Source organism: Halichoerus grypus, chromosome 8 (assembly GCF_964656455.1).
Source record: "Halichoerus grypus chromosome 8, mHalGry1.hap1.1, whole genome shotgun sequence".
Taxonomy (NCBI): Eukaryota; Metazoa; Chordata; class Mammalia; order Carnivora; family Phocidae; genus Halichoerus; species Halichoerus grypus.
This window is the reverse complement of record NC_135719.1, coordinates 71541958-71562960: the sequence shown is the minus strand read 5'-3', so window position 1 is coordinate 71562960 and position 21003 is coordinate 71541958. Positions and strand designations below refer to the sequence as shown.

The window sequence follows — 21003 nt, the reverse complement described above, 5'->3', positions numbered from 1 at the left end:
TTTAAGTTGATTTGTATTTTTATCTATACATGTAGACTGTTTTAAAATATAACCAAAAGGCTTAAAACAAACACCGAAAACAGTCCCAGAGACAAGGACCTGCAATAGTTTCAGCCACAGTCACACATCTCCGTATTTCTAAATATGTGTATTCTACTCTGTTTTGCATCATCCACTCTGGACATCATTTGCATCCTGTCAGGGTAAATGAGGACATTGCTCTCCTGCATAATCATCCCCTCTACTTCTCCTCTACCTTCCCATTATCATTGTAATTTTCATTAAATCAACATTCAGCATTTACATTAATATGCCCACATGAGAGGGAAAGAAAGAAACAAAAAAATGAAGCTCATTCAACTTTTTTTGAGTTCAGAAACGGCTTTTCAGTTTTTTATTAAAACGGAATTCTTCAAAGACTATAGAAATACACCTGGCAATGACCTGTTAGAAGTCAACCATCCGCTTCAAACATACATAAGAAATAACTCCCAAATTCTGCCTCACCAGAATGTGTTAAGATGTACATATATATTATCAGACCACCACCAAAGTGGCTACATTTGACAGGTTCTTCTAAAGTAAACACAATTTTCTGACAAATTATGTTTCCCCTGGAGAAACGTTGTAACAACTGTGAAGGTTTTGAAAGATAAGCCTGAAGGGCCACAGTTAACTATCAGGGCATGCACAAAGGGCCTGGGAGGTGGGGGGCGCCGAGAGGGTGTGGCAGCCCCCCGTTTGTGCTGAGCGCACACAACACAGCAAGGAGACACAACACGAAGAGGAAGGCTTTCCCTCTCCCGGGGAAGGGACTTTGGGTTCATATTCTGGAATCACAAGACACCACACCCAGGAAGAGAACAGGAAAAGGAAACTCCCTACACATAGCCTGAGCTTCCTCCGAGGGACAACAGGTCAGTGCCGTTTTAGGAAGTGATCCATGAGGGCCACTGCCGTTGGGATGTGGAAGGAAGTTTGCCGGTGAGAATGTCCACTTTCATTCAAGCTTGCTCAAGGCACTGGATTGCCCCCCCCCCCAACATACTATTACCAAGAACAAAATGTCCTAGAGAGAAGAGTGGAACTGGCATGTGATCTGCCATCATTAAAAGTGAAGTGTCATCAATGGTTTGAGTTTAGCCTGGTGAAATCCACCCCAGAGAAGACTTGAATTGCTTGTGAGAGCCCACCCTCACCCCCCCACCCCCCGCCAGGAGGCTAATCTGTTGAGGATGCTGTCCTCCTCCTCTATCCACTCTGACTCCTGCTAAAACTTTACCAGAAAAGAGGAAGTGAAGGGCTCCCCCGGGCTAGGTGCCACCTGGGCATTTTAAAATGATTAAAATCTTTCTCCCTGTCCTCTTCCTCCTGTGTGTCCAAAATGAAGGGAGAACCATAGTTGCAAAAAGAGACTGAACATGAGGCTGACCACACCTGGGTTCTGGAGTCCTCATCAGAAGGAAGCCATCTTTGACTTCTCTCACTCTCTTTGGCAGCATCAGCTTTCCTGATCAAGTATTTTTAGCTTATGTTTCCAGAGGACCCAGTTTACACTAACTCTGCATTTTTAAATTAACTTTTAATTCCAAAAGTTGGCACAAGGTAATTTTTTTTCAATATACTTCACTCCTACTGATGGTGACATGACCCCTTTCACATGAAATCAACATTGGAAGAGAAGAGACTACAGGGTATGGACATTTCTGTCTTTCTTCTCTACCTCTTAGCTTCTCTCTCGTTGATTGAAAAAAATGCAATTTAGGGGGAAAGACATAGTAAAGCACTTGTAGTGTTTTCCAACCAACACTGCAGACAGACTTTCTGAGGCTTTCAGTGGTGCCAGGAGAATATCAGGATATTCGAGACAGAATATCTCCTCCCTGACCCCCAGGCCCACCCATTGCCTTGTCTGTCAAATGGGGGTGGAAGAGCCTTTCTTCATCTACATCCCAGGGAAAGAGATGAAGGGCTTCAGGAGAAACTGATTCATCCGATCAGGCCTTCCAGAGAAAAGGTGTCAAATGCCAAGTCCCTATCTCCCCTGAAGATACAGATCAATATGAAATGTTTTTTAATATTTGTCCTACTTGAGTCAATCAAATAGGCCTTTTCTTTGTGGCCACACCACTCCGTAATTATCTTGGGCTTCCCTCAGCGTGCCCCTGCTCCCCTCGAGCTCACAGATGTTCTTCTCTCCCTTACTCCCTGCCGGGCCCAGGAACCAAGGAGTCCTCGGAAAACGCACATGGAGTACCCATCCCAAGACCCATTGCACACTGCCCACCTTTTGTCTCCACAGAGAGGAATGCACACTTCACCAAGGACACAGATCACAGAGACACATACGTAGACTCCCTCAATAAAGAGGACAACTGATCTTCTAAAGATTTCCCTCTCATTCAAGAGGGCCCACGCAGGAGGCGGCAGCCGGTTCCTGGTTACAATGAGATGCCCCAAACCCTGGGGCCAGCCAGAGTGAAGGGAAGGCAGGAGTGTGGGAGCTCGGCAGTCCTGACTAGGAATCCACCTTTGGGAAAATGCTCACTTTATTGTTTCTGCTCATCTTCCGCTCCACCCTGCCTACCTTGGGCATCTTTGTCTGAATAAGCTCCTCTGGCGTGTTCCCCAGGGGGGGAAGCAGCCGCTTCTTGCTGTTCCGGGTCTCTGAGAGCCACTGAGGAGGCAACTCGAAAGGCCCAAAGCCGAACTGCAGGGAGTACTTGTCAGGCAGCGTCTCGGGCTCCGCGGGTGCCGCGGGCGCCCCCTGGCAAACAGGCTCCGCGGCGCGCAGGAGAGACGCGGCAGGTGCACGCTGCGGGCCCCGCTCCCCCTGCAGGCGGGGCCCCGCTGGCTCCTGGGCCGGGAGCTCCGCCGAGCCAGCGTGCCTGGCCTCACTCTCCTCCTCATCCTCCGCGGGCTTGAAGATCTGCTGCTGCCCGATGTGGAACATCTCCAGGAGCTGGCTGCCCGAGCGCAGGCTGGGCTCCAGGCTGGCGCCGGCCGGCCCGCCCCCAGCGCTCACCACGTTCCGGCGGCTGTAGCGCCGATGCAGCTGCAGCAACGTCCCCACCAAGCCCTTGCGGACAGGCTTGTTCACAGTGAGGAAAAGCACAGGGTTGGCCAACAGAGACACCTTGGGCAGCCAAATGGCAGTGAGCAGCAAGAAGACGGACGTGTCGGGGACGTTGAGCACGGTCTGGTAGACGACCAGGGTGGCGTAGGGCACGCTACACAAGATGAAGACCGTCACCATGGACAGCAGGGTGGCATGCAGCTCCGCCTCCCGCTGGGAGGCGTACGGGATGGAGATGGTGTTCTGTGGGGTCCGCAGGGCCGCGATGATGACCTTCTTCTTCTGGCTGGCGCTCAGGGCCCGGCGGATGAGTATCAGGAAGAGGAAGACCACAGCCACAGGCACGATGACCGTAGTGATGTTATAGACCAGCACGTACACCAGGTGGCCCAGCGAGTTGCTCCACACTTCGGTGCAGGTGGACATGGCGTAGATGTCGGCCACGTTGGTCACTGCAAACACGGGCACGCTGGCCACCACTGCGTGGGCCCAGATGTACATCACCAGTTCGCGGGACTTGGCATCAGATATTTTTCTCTCCAGGGGATAAAGGACGGAGTAGTACCTGCAAAATGCACAAGCAAACTTCATTTCACAGGAGAAGGTACTGTTTAAATGAGGGGTCTCTATATTACCAAAAGTAGGAGAGAGGGGGAAAGAATGGGTCAAGTTCTTTTATTCTGCCTCAGACAAAGGGAATCACTGGGGGAATTGGGAAGCCAGACCTTAAGTTTTGAGGACTTTGCTTCACACAAAAAGCATCACTAGGCCAAAAAAAAAATTTAAAAAAAAGGACCTTTTCAAGTGAGCAGAGAAGAGCCCCGTCGTATGGGACACTCAAGACTATCAGGAAAATAGGTAAATAATTGCATTTCATAGCTAACTTTATAAATATTGCCACCAGCATTAGATCCCGAGGAGTGCCCTTGATATAAAGGATGTCTCCATCTGCTGTAAAGACATAGATTTTTCAATTTAAGGGTCTCTTGTAAAAAAATTTCAATTTAAGGGTAACTTGTAAAAAAAATTTTACATGGGCTAGAGGAGCTTATGGGCAATTTTCAAAGCCACTAATGGAAAGAAATTTGCCTACACACATATCTAAAGCAGATTCATGGCATAGTGCATACATGGATATCATTAGCATTTATAGCTACTCAGGGCAGAAGAACCCCGCGTGAAGGACGGACTCCGACAAGGTCCTTGCATAAAAATCAATTCCACTGGGGCGCCTGGGTGGCTCAGATGGTTAAGCGTCTGCCTTCGGCTCAGGTCATGATCCCAGGGTCCTGGGATTGAGTCCCGCATCGGGCTCCCTGCTAGGCGGGGAGCCTGCTTCTCCATCTGCCTCTGCCTCTCTCTCTCTCTCTGACTTTCATGAATAAATAAATAAAACATTTAAAAAAAAAAATCAATTCAACTGACAAAAATTATGCCTGCTCAACAGCCACTGTTCACTCATTGTTCATGATCACTCGTAACCCTAGCAATTAATAAGTCTACAATGCTTGCATGATTAGATTTTTCCTAAAATCAGATCAGACCTTTCTTTCTTCAAGCTTTCACTTGATTAGTCTGTAATCAGAATTCCAAAAGCACCCTGTTTCAGTATCACCCATGATTTAGGGAAACTGAGTAATTCTTCAGACCCCAGGAACCACATCTGTCATGAAAGGGCTGTCACCAGCCATCAGACCTATGGTGAGCATACATCTCCGCAGTCAGCCAAATCTGGAGTCGACCTTACAACTCTATTAACATTCATCACTCATGGGGCCAGGGAAGCAAGCATGCCTTCCTGGCATGAGATCTGTGCCAGGTACTGTACCAGGCACTGGGTTACAAAGATGGGAAGACACACAGCAATGTCTCTAAACCCCATGGGGGAAAAGGCATGCAAGCGAGCAGGTATAACCAAGGAAATGATTGCTCTTCTAGAGGTATGCACAAAGGAGGGACGGGAAAAGGAGCACCTGGAAAAATGTCAACAGAAGGTGGCACTGTGGTGGTCTGGCAGGGGGCAAGCTGGGGGAGAATGTTCCAGGCTGAGGAAGATGCGATGTAAGCACAACATGACCATGGATGATCAGGAATGGATGGAGAGTGGTGAAATGGGTCCTAGATCTCTTTCTGGGAGGGGGAAAAAAAGAGAAAGAAGTGCATAGGTTATGCATGCTCTCAATTTTTTTTTTCTCTGAATATAGATACACTTTTCTAATCACAACTCCTTAATTCAATGTCAAAAAACAAAAAAAATCCAATGTCAAGGTGCTACACCCACACATGAATACATTCCCATTGGTCAACTGACAGGTAACAAAACCACGCTTCCACTATGTACTGGAAAAGCACATGGGCTCATTAGAAATCATCTTGTTTATGTTTACATCTCTAGAAGATGATGCAGGAAGTGGCCTCCCAATGAACTCACTGACTAGGAGCCAGGAAACAAATATCTGAGTGAGAAAGAAGTGAGAGAAAGGATTGTCTTCCCTTCACCTTCATGCCCACCAGCCTATACTTGCCAGCAGTTGGTTTCCCTGCATAATAAACTATGATTTTTTTTTAAGATTTTATTTATTTATTTATTTATTTGCGAGAGAGAGAAACAGCATGAGAGGGGAGAGCGTCAGAGGGAGAAGCAGGCTCCCCGCTGAGCTATGAGCCCGATGTGGGACTTGATCCCAGGACTCTGGGATCATGACCTGAGCTAAAGGTAGTCGCTTAACTGAGCCACCCAGGAGCCCTAAAATAGGATTTTTTTGTACCAGCCTTCTTTTTCTACTAAAAGGATGTATTTACTTTTTTTTTTAGTAATAGCAAAAATACAATCGATTTTCTGTGCTGGAAAGAAAATAAGGATTTCTTATCATTTACGTATTTTCTTGTCTAAGACTAAAGGCCCAGAAACCACCCACGGGGATTATTGCACTGCTTCAACGTATGGTAGCAAATGATTCAGAATAATGTGTCCCCACTGTTGTTGCATCCTGTTGTAAAAATCTTTCAGGATTCATAGCAGCATTATTCACAAGAGCCAAAAAGTGGAAACAACCCAAATGTCAACCAGTAAATGGGCAAACAATATCCATACAATGGAATATTATTCAGTAATAAAAAAGGAACGGGGCAAATTTTTAAGAGTAGATCCTAAGAGTTCTCATCACAAGAAAAAAAAACATTTCCTTCTTTTTTTTCCATATCTGTATGACATGATGGATGTTAACTGAACTTACTCTGGTAGTCCTTCCACAATGTAAGTCCAGTCATCTTGCTGTACACCTTAAACTTATATATTGCTGTATGTGAATTATAGCAAAAGGGATGAAGGAAAAAGGGATGAAGGACCGATGCTCGGGCACAGATGAGCCTTGAAAACATGAAAGGGCGATGCAAAAGAACACACTGCATGGTTCCACAATATGAAATGTCCCCCGCCCCCCAGCAAAGCAAATATACAGAGATAGATTAGTGGTTGCCTAGATCTGCGGGGGGGGGGAAGGGGGGGGAATGACTGTAAATGAGCAGGTGGTCTCTTCTTAGGGTGAAAGTGTACTTTCCAGATATTCAAAGACCTCTTGCCAAGCATGAAAGAGACACACGCAGCAAAATGGCATCGCATGGAGCACCTTCAGCTTGTTGAAGGGATTGAGTGACCCACGGAATCTTTTTTGAATGAAAATTAGTCGACAACATTTAAAAACAATAAAATTCAGGGCACCTGGAGGCTCAGTCGGTAGAGTGCGCGACTTTTGCTCTCAGGGTTGTGAGTTCGAGCACCACATTGGGTGTAGAGATCACTTATACGATAAAGTCTTAAAGATTTTATTTGTTTGACAGAGACACAGTGAGAGAGGGAACAAAAAAATAAATAAATAAAAATGGTAAAACTCCAGATTTCTGATTTCTCTTCTAAGAAAATAGAAAGTCCTGCCTACAGAGTCTAGATACCCACAAAGTAACTATTAGCTGCATCTGCTGAGTTATTGACCCCTATGAGGAGGAATGCAGACACAAAACCCCAACCTGGCCGGTGACACTTGGCTTTGTCACCTGCTTCACCTGCCCCTGGAGATGGTGAGTTTCTCTAGTGAGAAACTTCCAAAGAGCTACAGTGGCTCCCAGCCAGATCTGACGGTACAATGATTGCAGACAATATATCTAAGGAAAAATGTGCCCATCGAAAGGGAAGCCTAGAGAAAGACAGACAAATATTGATGCGGCCTATCCAAGCACAGGCCATAAATAATTCATTTAGTTTTTCTTACTGCGGAGGAACCTTAGGCTCAGAAAGGTTAAGCCACTTTGCCCAAAGCAACCCAGCACAAAAGCGGTGTGTAGGTAGGGCTTAAAGCCACTTGGGGCTCCAGCCTCCCCTCTCTTAACCACAAAGTCAATGACTCCTCCTAGTACGCTGGAGACTTTGTGGGTCTCTTGTGTCCCTCCATGCAGATGACCCAGGGCAGCTGACCAAATCAGAGTTCCAGGCCTGCGGCTGAAGGGACTCCACAGATTGGTTCTGCAATCCATGCCCTCATAGGTTATTAAGGTATCAAGTATGTTTTGAATGGATAAAGAGTTTAAAAATTCCAAATTCATGGGGCGCCTGGGTGGCTCAGTCGGTTAAGCGTCTGCCTTCGGCTCAGGTCATGATCCCAGGGTCCTGGGGATAGAGTCCCGCATAGGGATCCCTGCTCAGCAGGGAGCCTGCTTCTTCCTCTCCCTCTGTCCTGCCGCTCCCCCTGCTTGTGCTTGCACTCTCTTTCTCTCTTCAAATAAATAAATAAAATATTTTTTAAAAATAAAGATTCCAAATTCATGTAAAATCCATTAAAATGTATCAATGGGGATAAAGTCAGAAGACCCAGCACTTTCCCCTCAGCAAATTTTCCTCTCTGTAAATCTTGAAATCAAAAGTACTCATGGATGCAACTCCTCAGCTCTTGTTTGCTTATTTAGTTCTATTCTCTAAAATGTATTACTAACTCAAACTGTATTCATGAAGTACTCACAACGAAAGGAGAAGGCAGGAAGCTGTTGATTACGGAGATCTTTACACTTGACCCTGATAAATTTGATCCAATTATGTACAATGGCAGTAGCAAAGATATGATTCATTTCCAAGTGAACATCCTTTTAAAGAGGATGGGAAGAGAAAACAACCACCACCACAATATAGAGGCTTGGAAATCAATCCTCCAAAGGAATTCTGGTATTATCTTGCCAGGTCCAACTGGGCTGTCTAATCATTTGTTAAATCACCACTGAATTGTCCCCTTGTTCTTCCAGAAATGTTTTCATCCTACATCAAAAAGCACTAATTGCAGAGTTACCAATCAGATGAGCAATCTACTACAAATTGCAACGCAAATACCACCAATTCCAACCAAGCTGAAGCTACACCATGATCCAGCCTGCTCCAGCAACCTCATGATGAAACCCACCCCCCATGCCACGTCTTTTCTCAAGGTCCTATTTTCCGTAGCTGCCGTGAAATCAACGTGTCTTTTGTGAGGCATATATTTCAGACATTCATTCTCTTTCTATTGACCATTAGCGAACTACTAAACAGTATGTGGAACATTGACTAGTCACCCTTTGCTTTGTGATGCTAATTTTTCAATACACTCGGAAAAAAATAACGTTGAACCCTGGGCTACCCAATCTTACCTGTCCAAGGCAATGGCAGGGAAGCTGAGGATAGTCACAGAGCAGAAGACTTTGTGCAAAAATTTGACGACCCTGCAGAAGAGCATGGTGTAGATCCACCAGCAGCAGTGAGGACTGGTGCTGAGGATGATGTCAAAGGGCACGCAGACCAGGCTGGTACAAATCCCGGAGCAGGCTAGGTTTTTAATGAACCTGTTGGTGACAGATTTGAACACGGTTGTTCGGCAAGTTGACCATAACACCATGAAGTTTCCTGGCCAGATAGGCAAAAAAAATAAAATAAAATAAAATAAAATAAAAAAGGTTTTAAAATTAAAAATAAAAAATTAAATGAAAAGAAAGAAGACAAAGGAAAGAAAGGGACAGGTTAAAAAAAGATCTGAAAAACCACATTTGAGAGTTGATTTCAAAGGATTTCATGTAAATACTTACATATTCTATTGTCAATTTATGTGAAAGTATTAAATCACTTATGTACACATCAAAAAGTCTATAAGGATTTTTGGTGGTGAGTTCTGTTATTTAGTTTTAGACATAACAGTATTAGATATGACTCAGTCTCATCTGAGTATAAAGAATTTGCTAGGTATTACTTAATCTCAGGCAAGTACTACTCTTACCAAGTTTGCAAATGACCTCCACGTTGCCAAACTCTGCAAGAGAAATAGGACGCAAGCCACACATGTAATTAAAAATGTCTAGCAGCCGTATTTTGCAAAAAAAAGAAGCAGGTGAAATTTTATTTATCCCAATATATCACAAACATTGTCGTTTCAACATGTAATCATTACTTTTAAAGGTACTGATGAGGGGCGCCTGGGTGGCTCAGTCAGTTAAGCGTCTGCCTTCGGCTCAGGTCATGATCCCAGGGTCCTGGAATCAAGTCCTGTGTCTGGCACCTTGCTCAGCAGGGAGCCTCCTTCTGTGCTCTCTCTCTCTCTAACAATAGGTAAAATCTTAAAAAAAAAAAAGTACTGATAAGATACTTTTCATTCTTGTTTTTACACTGTCTTTGAAATTTGGTGTGCATTTTTTTAATTGAAATATAACTGCCATATAACATCAAATTCATTTTAGGTGTCCATGGTGTACAATTTGTTTTACACTTTTTAAAAAAGATTTTGAGAGACAGAAAGAGCACAAGCAGGGGGAGCGGCAGGCAGAGGGAGAGAGAGAAGCACACATTTCAATTTGCACTAGTCACATCTGGAGTCCTTAATAGTGACTTGCAGCTAGCGGCTACTGTGTGGGGTTGTACTGTGTTCTAGACCTTCAGCAGCAATGATGCAATGACACATCTTTGAGCATTCTCCTATTGTGGCTTCTACAGGCCTATAATCTGGTTTTCCTCCTACCTCCCCCCCACTCTCTCATGTCCTGGCTGTTCCTCATCTTTCTTACGAGGCCCTTCTCTATCCTCTCTCTAGAGCCACTCTCTAGGCAAGATGACCCATTCAGGTGGCTCTTCATCAAAATGCTAATGACTCCCACATTCGTGTCTGATGTTAGACCTCTCTTCATTTCCACACTCCTATTCCCAACAAAATGTCTGATTCCCTTCCCTCTCAATCTGTTATCAAAAGCCTGCCTACATGATCTGGTGCCTACCTGCCTAATCTCACTCCTCTCTTGCCTGGGCTTGCTAGGCACCAGCCACTCTGGCCTTTCCTTCCATTCTTGAAACAGGATCAAAGTTGAGCCTGTCCCAGTGCCTTTGCCCCAGTTTTTTATCCTGTGTAACATGCTCCTCATATGTCTGGTTCCCTTGAAGTTAGGTCTCAGTGTAATTGCTGCCTCCTCAGAGAGGCCTTCCTTAACCAGCTTTTTCTTTTAAATACTCACTGCTCCTCTCTCCATGACCCTCTCCTATAATACCCTGTTGGGGTCTTCATAGCTCTTATCATAATTACTAATTTACTTGTTTCCCTCCACTTCATGAGGACACAAACCATGTCAGTGTTGTTCACTGTTTTACAGCCCTACTGTTTTGCTCAGTATCTGGCACAGAACAGGCAGTCAGTAGATATTTACTGAATACATGGATCTGTAATCGGGAGACAAGTAGTAATCAAAAGTCCCTTTGGTTAAGCTAACACCTTTGGTAGTACGTTCATCATATGAGAATATTCTAAGTCAGTAGTTCCCAAACCTCACTGTGCATCAGAATTGCTATACCAGACATGCTGAACCACAGTTAATGGGTATGGAACTGGGAATCTGCACTTAATAACAACTTTCCCAGATGGAAAGTTTCAGAAATCCCAGTCCTCAACAGAGGTAGCCTCCGCCCAAGAGTCTCCAAGTCTTCAGGTAGGCAGGGCAGCCTACCTTACGGTTAAAGCTTGTACGTGGTGAGGGAGCCAGGTCCATGGGGACAATGAGTCATGCCCCAAGGACACGGCGGCCTCCTGTGCACATGCTCAGAGGATGTGCTCTAACACTAAGCCAGAGCTCAGCCTCACTTGGAAGGAGAGTGACAGAGCCAGGGAAGGAACAGCGGGGCCAGGGGCAACAGCCAGCCACTGCAAGGACCTGCCTCAGTGCCTCCTAGGTTGACATAACTGGTGTCAAGACTCTCTCTTCCAATACAATATTCTACAGCTACCTCTTATCTGCCAAAGATAAAAAACAGCCACTGTGTTGAGGTAAGTAGGCCAGCTCTTCCAGGAAATTCTCTCCCAAACTTTCCTTACGGCAGTATGTTGCCTCGGTGAGAAGAAACCAGCACTGTGAATATATACACATTTATTCAGTGTAAGAGCTGTTCATACGAATACCTACACCTCAGGCCCCCTCACACTTTCCTGTCACCAAGGTGAGAGACTGAGCAATAATGATGTACTTGAAGCTCTGCTGATTTGGGGAATTTTTCCTCTGGCCTTTTCCCACTGAAGCACAGATTAGAATCTGGCTGAAGCATCTTCCCTAACTTAAGTTTTACAGAGAGAACATAAACCCTGGTAACCATCCAACCATGAAATAGCCCACTTAAAGAAATCTGCCCCAGCACCTGGGTGGCTCAGTCACTTAAGCGTCGGACTCTTATTTCAGCTCAGGTCATGATCTCAGGGTCATGAGATCAACCCCCGAGTTGGGCTCCTTGCTCAGCAGGCAGTCTTCTTGAGATTCTCTCTCCCCCTCTGCCCCTCCTCCTGCATGCAGCACGTACTTTAAATAAAATCTTAGAAAGAAGAAGGAAGGAAGGAAGGAAGGAAGGAAGGGAGTAAGTCTACCATGAAGACCAAGTACATGTCACAGTATCTTCAGTTGTCAAAATCAGGGGTATTTCCAGTCTACTTGGGTCTTCCCATAATAATCCTTCCTTATTCTAAATCAAGACCTTTAGGATTTTCTTTTTCTCTTATCACTGTCAATATTCTTACTTTGGTAGATTATGTGGAATAGAACATTGTGAGTAACAAACAAACAAGACAATTCATTGCAAAGGAGAGGACAGGCTGTGGGCCAGGGTCTCTCGAGCACACAGTAGATTCCTGAAACTTAACTGAAGCTAATTTCTATTATTTCTCATACTCTATTCTCCTATCTTTCCCTCCCCCTCCCAGTTGTGTCAGGCATACTATTTTATTGTTTTTTTTTTATCATACATTTTATTTGTATGTTCACACTTTCATACACAAGTTATTGAAAAACCTGAGACTGCTATAGTCACATTTTATCTCCACTTATTTATAAAACGGTAGGTGGCATCTGGAGCCTAATCTCTTTTGCTATTAAGAACCTGAAGCTGAAGAAGCCTGCGTTCTTCCCATTTTCTAAACTACCTCTTTCCTCACTTAAAAACTGACTTCTTTGGTTCTAAGAACCCGAATTAGACCATAATATCAGGAGAGGAGCATCCACACGCAATCTCTAATTGATCACACATAAGAAAACAAGTATGTGTATATATACTCACACACACACTCACACTTACCAGCACATGAGCAGACACATACACATTCATGCACACAAATATACAACAAAGTAAAATAATTACATATTTGATCATTTCATCTTATTAGCACTTTATTTTTCTTAAGATTTTATGTATTTGACAGAGAGAGCAAGAGAGCACAAGCAGGGGGAGCAGTAGGAGAGGCTTCCGCTGAGCAGGGAGCCCAATGTGGGGCTCAATCCCAGGATCCGGAGATCATGACTAGAGCCGAAGGCAGACACTTAACCATCTGAGCCACTCAGGCGCCCCTTATTAGCACTTCAGATTCTTCTTAGCTTTATAAGGCATCCTAAGGATAACTCAGTATATATTTTAAGTAACACAATATTCAACATTGAGATACTTTTTTAGAGATCATGTTCTAAATCACCTAATGCCCCTTGGAAATAATTCAAGTTCTGTACCCATTATTTCTCCCTATATATACTCATTATACATTCTAATACTGGATTCCATGACAATATTCAGTGGCCAAGCTGTGGGCACAGCAACACGGTACACATTCACAACACACACAACCAAGAGGGAAAGAAGAGGTAGAGGGTGATGGCATTGGGACAAACCTACCTTCCCTGGGACTACTGTTACTCTATCATTCCTCCCAATCTAAAATACAAATAAAGATTTCTCTTTATACCGTATACTTCCAACTTAAAAATAATTGATGTTGAAGACATAGACATGTCAATTAACTACTACTCACACATAGTGCTTGAGGAAATAACCAGGAAATTTTTTTCCAACTACATTTTGCCTCTAAAAAATTTGACTGTGGCTGTCCTTTTTAAGTGGTTCACAGGCTTTGCATATTTGAGAGTAACAATCCTGTGTTAAAGGGACTAATAACCAAAATGAAATATTCCAAAAGTGCCTTGGAAAGGAGTATGCCTTTGGGAATCCTCCTGGGAAAACACGTAACTCTTTAAAAACAATCGGCTTCCCCAGAGACTTACAGCAGCGAAAAAATTCATGGTCATGCTTTTCCAGAAAGCTAACATTCTTAACACCCAGAACATTCTAAAAATTGAATCTTGAAAAAAGCAAATGAACACTGGAGGCAAATGTTAAATTATAAGAAAAACCCTAAGACAACAGACTGCCAAGAGAGAGGCCAAAGTGAATGAGCAAGGGTTAGAAAGACTACAGAGGAATGTTTACTCTCAGCAAACACCATGTAATATAAGAGCAAAGTCTAAGCAAATTAGGTCATACTATTCCATAATAGAAGAAACAGAACAGACAACTACTTTGTGTAGAATGGAATTTTAGATTTCTTCTTTGCTTCAGTTTGCACCACCCCCCCAAAAAATAACCAAGAACAGAATCTCTTAAGGTTAAAAGAATTATGTAAAAAGAATATTAATAAATGACTTTAATTAACATGCCAGATAATAATAGGAATGATTTTTACCCTGTATTTTTACTTAAAGTGGCTTTCCTATAGACAGCAAATTGGCACTTTCTTCTTTAACTGATCTGACAATCTCTTTTAATTTGTGTTTAGATCATTTACATTTAGTGTAAATATTGATATGGTTGGAGTAAAATCTGCCATCTTGCCATTTGTTTCCTATTTGTCCCATCCATTTTTTGTTCCTTTTTTCCTCTTTATCATCCTGATTTGGGATTGAATATTTTTTAGAATTCCACTCTATTTCCACTATTGTCTTATTATTTACACATCTTTTCAAAATGTTTGTTAGCAGTTTCCCTGTGTATACTATTTACATCTTTTTTTTTTTTTTTAAGATTTTATTTATTTGAGAGAGATAGATAGCGAGAGCAGGAACACAAGCAGGGGGAGTGGGAGAGGGAGACTCAGGCTCCCCACTGAGCAGGAAGCCCAATGTGAGGCTTGATCCCAGGACCCTGGGATCATATCTGAGCTGAAGGCAGACGCTTAACGACTGAGCCACCCAGGCACCCCTACTATTTACATCTTTAATTACAGTCTACTTTCAAATTTCTATCATAGTGCTTCACATGTAGTGTAAGAATCTTGCACTTCCATTGTCATACTTTATTTTTATATAAACTATAAACCCAAAGTACAATGCAGAAATTTTCAACAGGTGATTAATTTAAAATAAAAGAAAGAAGATTTTTATATTTATCTTCACTTTAATCACTTTGGGAAATCTTCATTTCTTTGTGTATATCCATGTTTCGGCCTGGTATCATGTTCCTCATGCCTGAAAAACTTCTCTTAACATTTCTTGTAGTGCAGGTCTGCTAGTAATTAATTCTCTCAGAGTTTGTCTGAAAATGTCTCTCTTTCTCCTTCACTTTTGAAAGATGTGTTTGCTGGATATAATTTTCTGAGCTGAGTGGGGTTTTTCTCCAGTACCTGACAGAAGTCACTTTACTGTCTTCTGGATTTTGTAGTTTCTGATAATATGTCTGCCTTAAATCTTACCTTTGTTGTTCTGCATGTATTTTATTTTCTCTAACGTCCTTCAGGATTTTCTCTTTGGTTTTTAGCAGTTTGAAGTGTCTAGAAGTGTGTGTGTGTGTGTGTGTGTGTGTGTGTGTGTGTGTGTGTGTGTACACCTGGTTAGGGCACTCTGAACTTCTTGGGTCTAAAGCTTGATATCTTTTATTTTTTTTGGAAAATTCCTAGCCATTCAATATCTCTTCAAGTATCTCTTCGGCCCCATTCTCTCTCACTTCTACTTCTGGGATTCTAATTACATGTAGTTTTGTGTGGTAAACAAATAATGCCCTACCACCAAAGATGTCTATACCCTAATACCTGCAACCTATGAATATATTAGGTTACATGACAAAGAGGAATTAAGGTTCCTGTTCAGTTGACTTTAAGACAGGGAGATTATCCTGGATTATCACAGTTTTCAAAAATTCTCTATCTGATAATTTCAATACCTAGATCATATGTTAGTTAAGATCTCTGATTGTCTCTTGAAGTGGGTTATTTTTCTTGCTTTTTATGTCTCATGATTTTAGGTTGAAAGCTACATATCATCTTTAGGATAGTAGATACTGGTAAATAGTATCTACAGGACATTTGGACAGACATGCATAAACAAACACTCACACACAATGATACCAAAACACTAGTTAGGTCAGATTCCAGATCCCAGGCCATCGGTCAGCAACCTCATTTAGTAGTCCCATAAATATACACAGGATTTACATAGGCAAAAACCAGGAAATAACATTTTTTCAACAAATTTTATTATTTATTATGATTATTATTATTGTTATTTCAGAGGAAGAGAGAGATGAGGGGCAGAGGGAATCTTTTTTTTTTTAAAGATTTTATTTATTTATTTGACAGAGAGAGAGATAGTGAGAGCAGGAACACAAGCAGGGGGAGTGGGAGAGGGAGAAGCAGGCTTCCGGCGGAGCAGGGAGCCCGACGTGGGGCTCGATCCCAGGACCCTGGGATCATGACCCGAGCCGAAGGCAGACGCTTAACGACTGAACCACCCAGGCGCCCCGGGGCAGAGGGAATCTTAAGCAGGCTCCATGTCCAGCATGGAGCCCAAAGTGGGGCTCAATCTCATGCCCCTGAGATCATGACCTCAGCTGCTTAACTGACTGAACCACCCAGGCGCCCCAAGAAATAACATGTTTGATAATTTTTTAAAGTGAGAGAACAGGAAAAGAAGATAAGGAAAAAGAGAAAGACTGGGTACAAAGAAATATAAATATTTTATGTGGAGTAGACACCTCCCATTACTACACCATTCCATAGACCTATGGTTCCTAAATCTTCGTAATCATTAGGATCACCTGGGAAGCTTTTAACATACAGATTCCTAGGTCTCAGCCCAACCAAATAAGAACGCTGGAAGATCTGGGCATCTTAATTTTATGTGCTCAGTAGGAAGTTCTGGTAACAGCCAGGGAGCACTACCACAGACACTCACCGTCAGCCTTCACCATACTGAGCATCTCAATGTAATCATTGTTCTTTTTTTCCAAATATAAAGAGAGCCCTTCCCCAGTACTGAAAGCAAAAACATGCCAAGTCACACTGAGTTCTAATTATAATCTCTATGGAGCCCCAAGGAAATCCTTCTCTGGTCAGTGATCAGTGCTAGACTGCTGCTCAGCTTCTCAACATGGCCTGCAGACACAGGATGAACTACAGCTGCAGAAACAGCTTTTCCTACCAGAGGAGAAATACAAGAAAGGATGACATCTTTGACCAGTTTTTATTAGCCACGCTCACTGACTCATGGCATCTTTCCCAGCTGCTCACCATTGGCAAAACAGAAAGGATAGACAGATTTTAATTAACTTTAATCCATTTATTTCCAGTTTTAAAAATGAGCTCATTCATGCCATAGCCATAAAGTACATTGGGAGCATATATTTTGTTTTACAAAGAAGAGGGGGGAAAAATTGAAAAATAAGGTGTCCAGACAGGATGAAACAGGAGAATGAACCCCAGAGTCTTGCTCTCTGGGCTACAGTTCTGATTACTGTGTAATATAATTTATACCTTGCTCATTAGAACTGCTCTAATTACTTGGGAGGTCTAGAACTTCAGGGCACCATTTTTGTTTCGGGCTTTTTTTGTGTGCTTCCCGAGTGAAACACTTTATTGTTTCTTTTTTTTTTTTAAGATTTTATTTATTTATTTGACAGAGAGATAGAGAGAGAGCGCAAGTAGGCAGAGCGGCAGGTAGAGGGAGAGGGAGAAGCAGGCTCTCCGCTGAGCAGGGAGCCTGATGTGGGGCTCGATCCCAGGACCCTGGGATCATGACCTGAGCCGAAGGCAGATGCTTAACCAACTGAGCCACCCAGGTGCCCCATTGTTTCTTATAATTATTAAGGCAACACATAATTTTTAAAATTCAGACATGAATAAATAAATAATAAAGAAGAAACAAGATAGTAAAAATAAATAATAAAGGAACAAGTAAAAATTACCCACCCAGTGGTAACCATCTGTAAGCTTAAACTATTTATCCTTCCAAACTTCTTGTTATATATACACACTTTTGTTTATGCCAGTGGGACCAACCTATGCATACTGTTTTGTTTGTTCGTTTGTTTGTTTTTGTAAGATTTTACTTATTTCTTTGAGAGAGCAAGAGAGAGCATGAGCAGGGGGAGGGGCAGAAGGAGAGTGAGACAAGCAGACTCTCTGCTGAGCACGGAGCCAACGCAGGGCACAGGGCTCGATCCCAGGACTCCGAGATCATGACCTGAGCCGAAGTCAGACGTTTAACCCACTAAGCCACCCAGGTGCCCCTGCACACTGGTTTTTAACTAGATCTTGTCACCATATCAACCATCTTTCTATGCTACATAAAAGCAACAGTGCTTTTACAATTATACCCAAATTTATTTCATCTTTGCATACTGGTGAGTTTTTTTTAAAGCTGTTTCCAATATATCCATCTCTATAATGCTGAGATCAACATCCTTATATATATAAATCTTTGCCAATTAAACTGATTATTTACTGAGGACAAATTCCTAGAAGCAGAATTTCTGAGTCAAAATACTTACACATTTTTATATATGTCGTTAAATGACCCCCCACAAAAGGCATATGAGAGAGTTGGTTTCCCCATATGCTTGCTAAAAATTCTGCAGTCTCATGAAAATGTTTGGAATTTGGCAGCTTCCTCAATCCTAGGAATCATGTTTTCCTTATTTCTAGAAAATTTTCAACCATTGCTATTTTGAATTTTGCCCTACCCTCTTTCTCTTTATTCTCCACTTCTGGAACCCATGTTGAACTTATACTAGGCTTCATTCTATTGGTTATATCTCTTGACCTTTTCATTCATATTCTCCATCAATTCATCATCTTCTGACAGCTGGGTGATATTTCCCAGGTCTACCTTCCATTTTACCAATTCTCAATTCATCTGAAAATCAAATCATACTTTTTTTTATAGCTTATTGAGTATTAAGCTTTTTGAAATCTGAATTTGGATCTATAACCAGTAGAACTGCCTATTCTTATTTCCAGTGTCCAGTTATTTTACCCTAGGCTTCCATTCCTTAATATGTAATCATATTTTTAAATGCTTATAGTTTCTTTCAGATTATTCTGCTGTGTCTAGTTCTTTGGTGGCTCAATCCCCAGACTCCGGGATCATGACCTGAGCCAAAGGTAGATGTTCAACGACTAAGCCACCCAGGAGCCCTCTCCTATGATTTTTAATGTTCACTCATGAGCACATCATTTGTGGGGGTTGTTTTTCCCTAGGAAGCTGTATTCCCTGGTTATAGAAGTATCCCGGGGGGCACCTGGGTGGCTCAGTCATTAAGCGTCTGCCTTCGGCTCAGGTCATGGTCCCAGGGTCCTGGGATCAAGCCCCGCATCGGGCTCCCTGCTTGGCCAGGAGCCTGCTTCTCCCTCTGCCACTCCCCCTGCTTGTGTTCCCTCTCTCGCTGTGTCTCTCTCTGTCAAAAAATAAATAAAATCTTAAAAAAAAAAAAAGAAGAAGTATCCCAGGGATGCTGGGTGGCTCAGTTAGTTGAGCATCTGCTTCGGCTCAGGTCATGATCCCAGGGTCCGGGGATCAAGCCCCACATCAGGCTCCTTGCTCAGTGGGGAGCCTGCCTCTCCCTCTCCCTCTGTCTGCTGCTCCCCCTGCTTGTGCTCGCTCTCTCTCTCTGACAAATAAATAAAATCTTTTACAACAACAAAAAAAGTATTCCAAGCGGCTAGCCAAGCACACATTACTACTTTGTTGCACTTTTGTATCCAAATAAAAGACAACATGGTTGAAGGTCCATTCTGAGAAAGGTTAAGTGTGTAGGGAAATTTTTATCCTAGGGGGAGGCAGGATACTTTAATGACTAAGCACAAGAGCACAGACTCTGAAACCTTACTTCTGGATTCTAGTCCCACCTCTACCATTTAGTAACTATGTGATATTGGATGAATTAAATTTCCTGTGCCTCAGTTTCATCACCTGCAAAGTGGGCATACTAACAATGCCTACAACCTTGGGGCAATGTGAGGATTAAATCAAACAACGCAAGTAATATATGTACAGCACTGAGAAGAGCTTCTTGCACATAATATGTGATAGTTAAGTGTTATATATGTTACGGTTATCATTAGTTGCACAAAGGAGAGGTCTGACAAACGAGAAAGAGTGAGAGGTTGGCCAAGAAGAAAAGAAACCTGGAGCCATGTATAAAGATGGAAGAGGACAGTTCACTGGAGGGACTTAGAAGTAATCAGGACTGAGAAACAAAGTCGGACTGACTGGCCTCTGAGTTCCAAAAGGAAGAGTGGAGTACGCCAAGGAAGAATCACCCAGGTTTAACCCATGGAGGTCTCTTGAGTGGTGCTGCTCTGGCAGAATCACAGCAGATCGTCTCATGGGGTCAGGATGGGGCCCTGATACGATCGCATTTAAGCAGCTGTAGCAAACACAGAGCTGTCTCCTTCCTCAGGCCTACAGGACACACAGCTTGTCTCCATTCTCCTCGTCGTCTGCAGTCAGCGACTTCACTAAAGCCTTGTCTCCCTGGTGGGACTGGAGGGTGGGTGGGCAGGAGCCACCACAAGATCTGCTACTTTGTAGGACATCCAGCCTCCACTTGCATTGCACTTGAGAGGTCTCAGATGAAGGATGTCTCTTCTCCAGATGGGGTCCTGCTCCTAGAATCCATCAAGCCCATAGCAGCACACAAACATGATATATCTTTTCTTAAAAAATATTTATTTATTTATTTATTTTAGAGAGAGAGAGAGCATGAGTTGGGGGAAAGGAGCAGAGGGGGAGGGACAAGCAGACTCTGCACTGAGCACAGAGCCCAACACAGGGCTTGTTCCCAGGCAATCAAGAGTTCAGAAGCTCAACGAACTGAGCCACCCAGGCGTCCTTATAATATATCTTTTATTTTTAAGATTTTATTTATTTATTTTATTTATTTATTTGAGAGAGACAGCGCACAAAGGGAGAGTGGGAAGGAGAAGCAGACTCTCCGCTGAGCAGAGAGCCCAATGCAGGACTCGATCCCATGACCCTGAGATCATGACCTGAGCCTTAACTGACTAAGCCACCCAGGGCTCCCATGATTTATCTTAATAGAGCACCAGAGTGAATTAAAAACCACAAAGGGCCAAGAAAATAAAAAAAGGAATCAATGATCTTGGCATGGTTTCGTTAAAAAAATTTAAAAATCTCAAAAGTAATGGTGACTGCCTGATAATGCTTTAAATCCAATTATCTAAATAGCTTGACATCAGCAAGACATTTATTCAGGGCACAGGATTTAGAGTCAGAAGACCTTTGCCAAGTTATTTAACTTTGTTAAGCCCCAGTTTCCTCATTTTTATAAACAGGGGTAG

The 21003-nt window shown here is 42.9% G+C and overlaps 1 protein-coding gene across 1 annotated transcript in view; it reads right to left on the bottom strand.

Annotated features, from left to right (window-relative positions):
- Nucleotides 1–370: 370 nt before the first annotated feature.
- GPR176 (G protein-coupled receptor 176) overlaps nucleotides 371–21003 on the bottom strand; it is a 115264-nt gene continuing 94631 nt past the window's right edge. Inside the window, exons 2-3 of the mRNA XM_036110698.2 lie at nucleotides 8747–8999; nucleotides 371–3641 (exon numbers count right to left, since the gene is read on the bottom strand). Coding sequence (XP_035966591.1) covers nucleotides 2519–3641; nucleotides 8747–8999 — 1376 coding nt within the window. The 3' untranslated portion in view covers nucleotides 371–2518. The remainder of the gene's footprint in view (nucleotides 3642–8746; nucleotides 9000–21003) is intronic.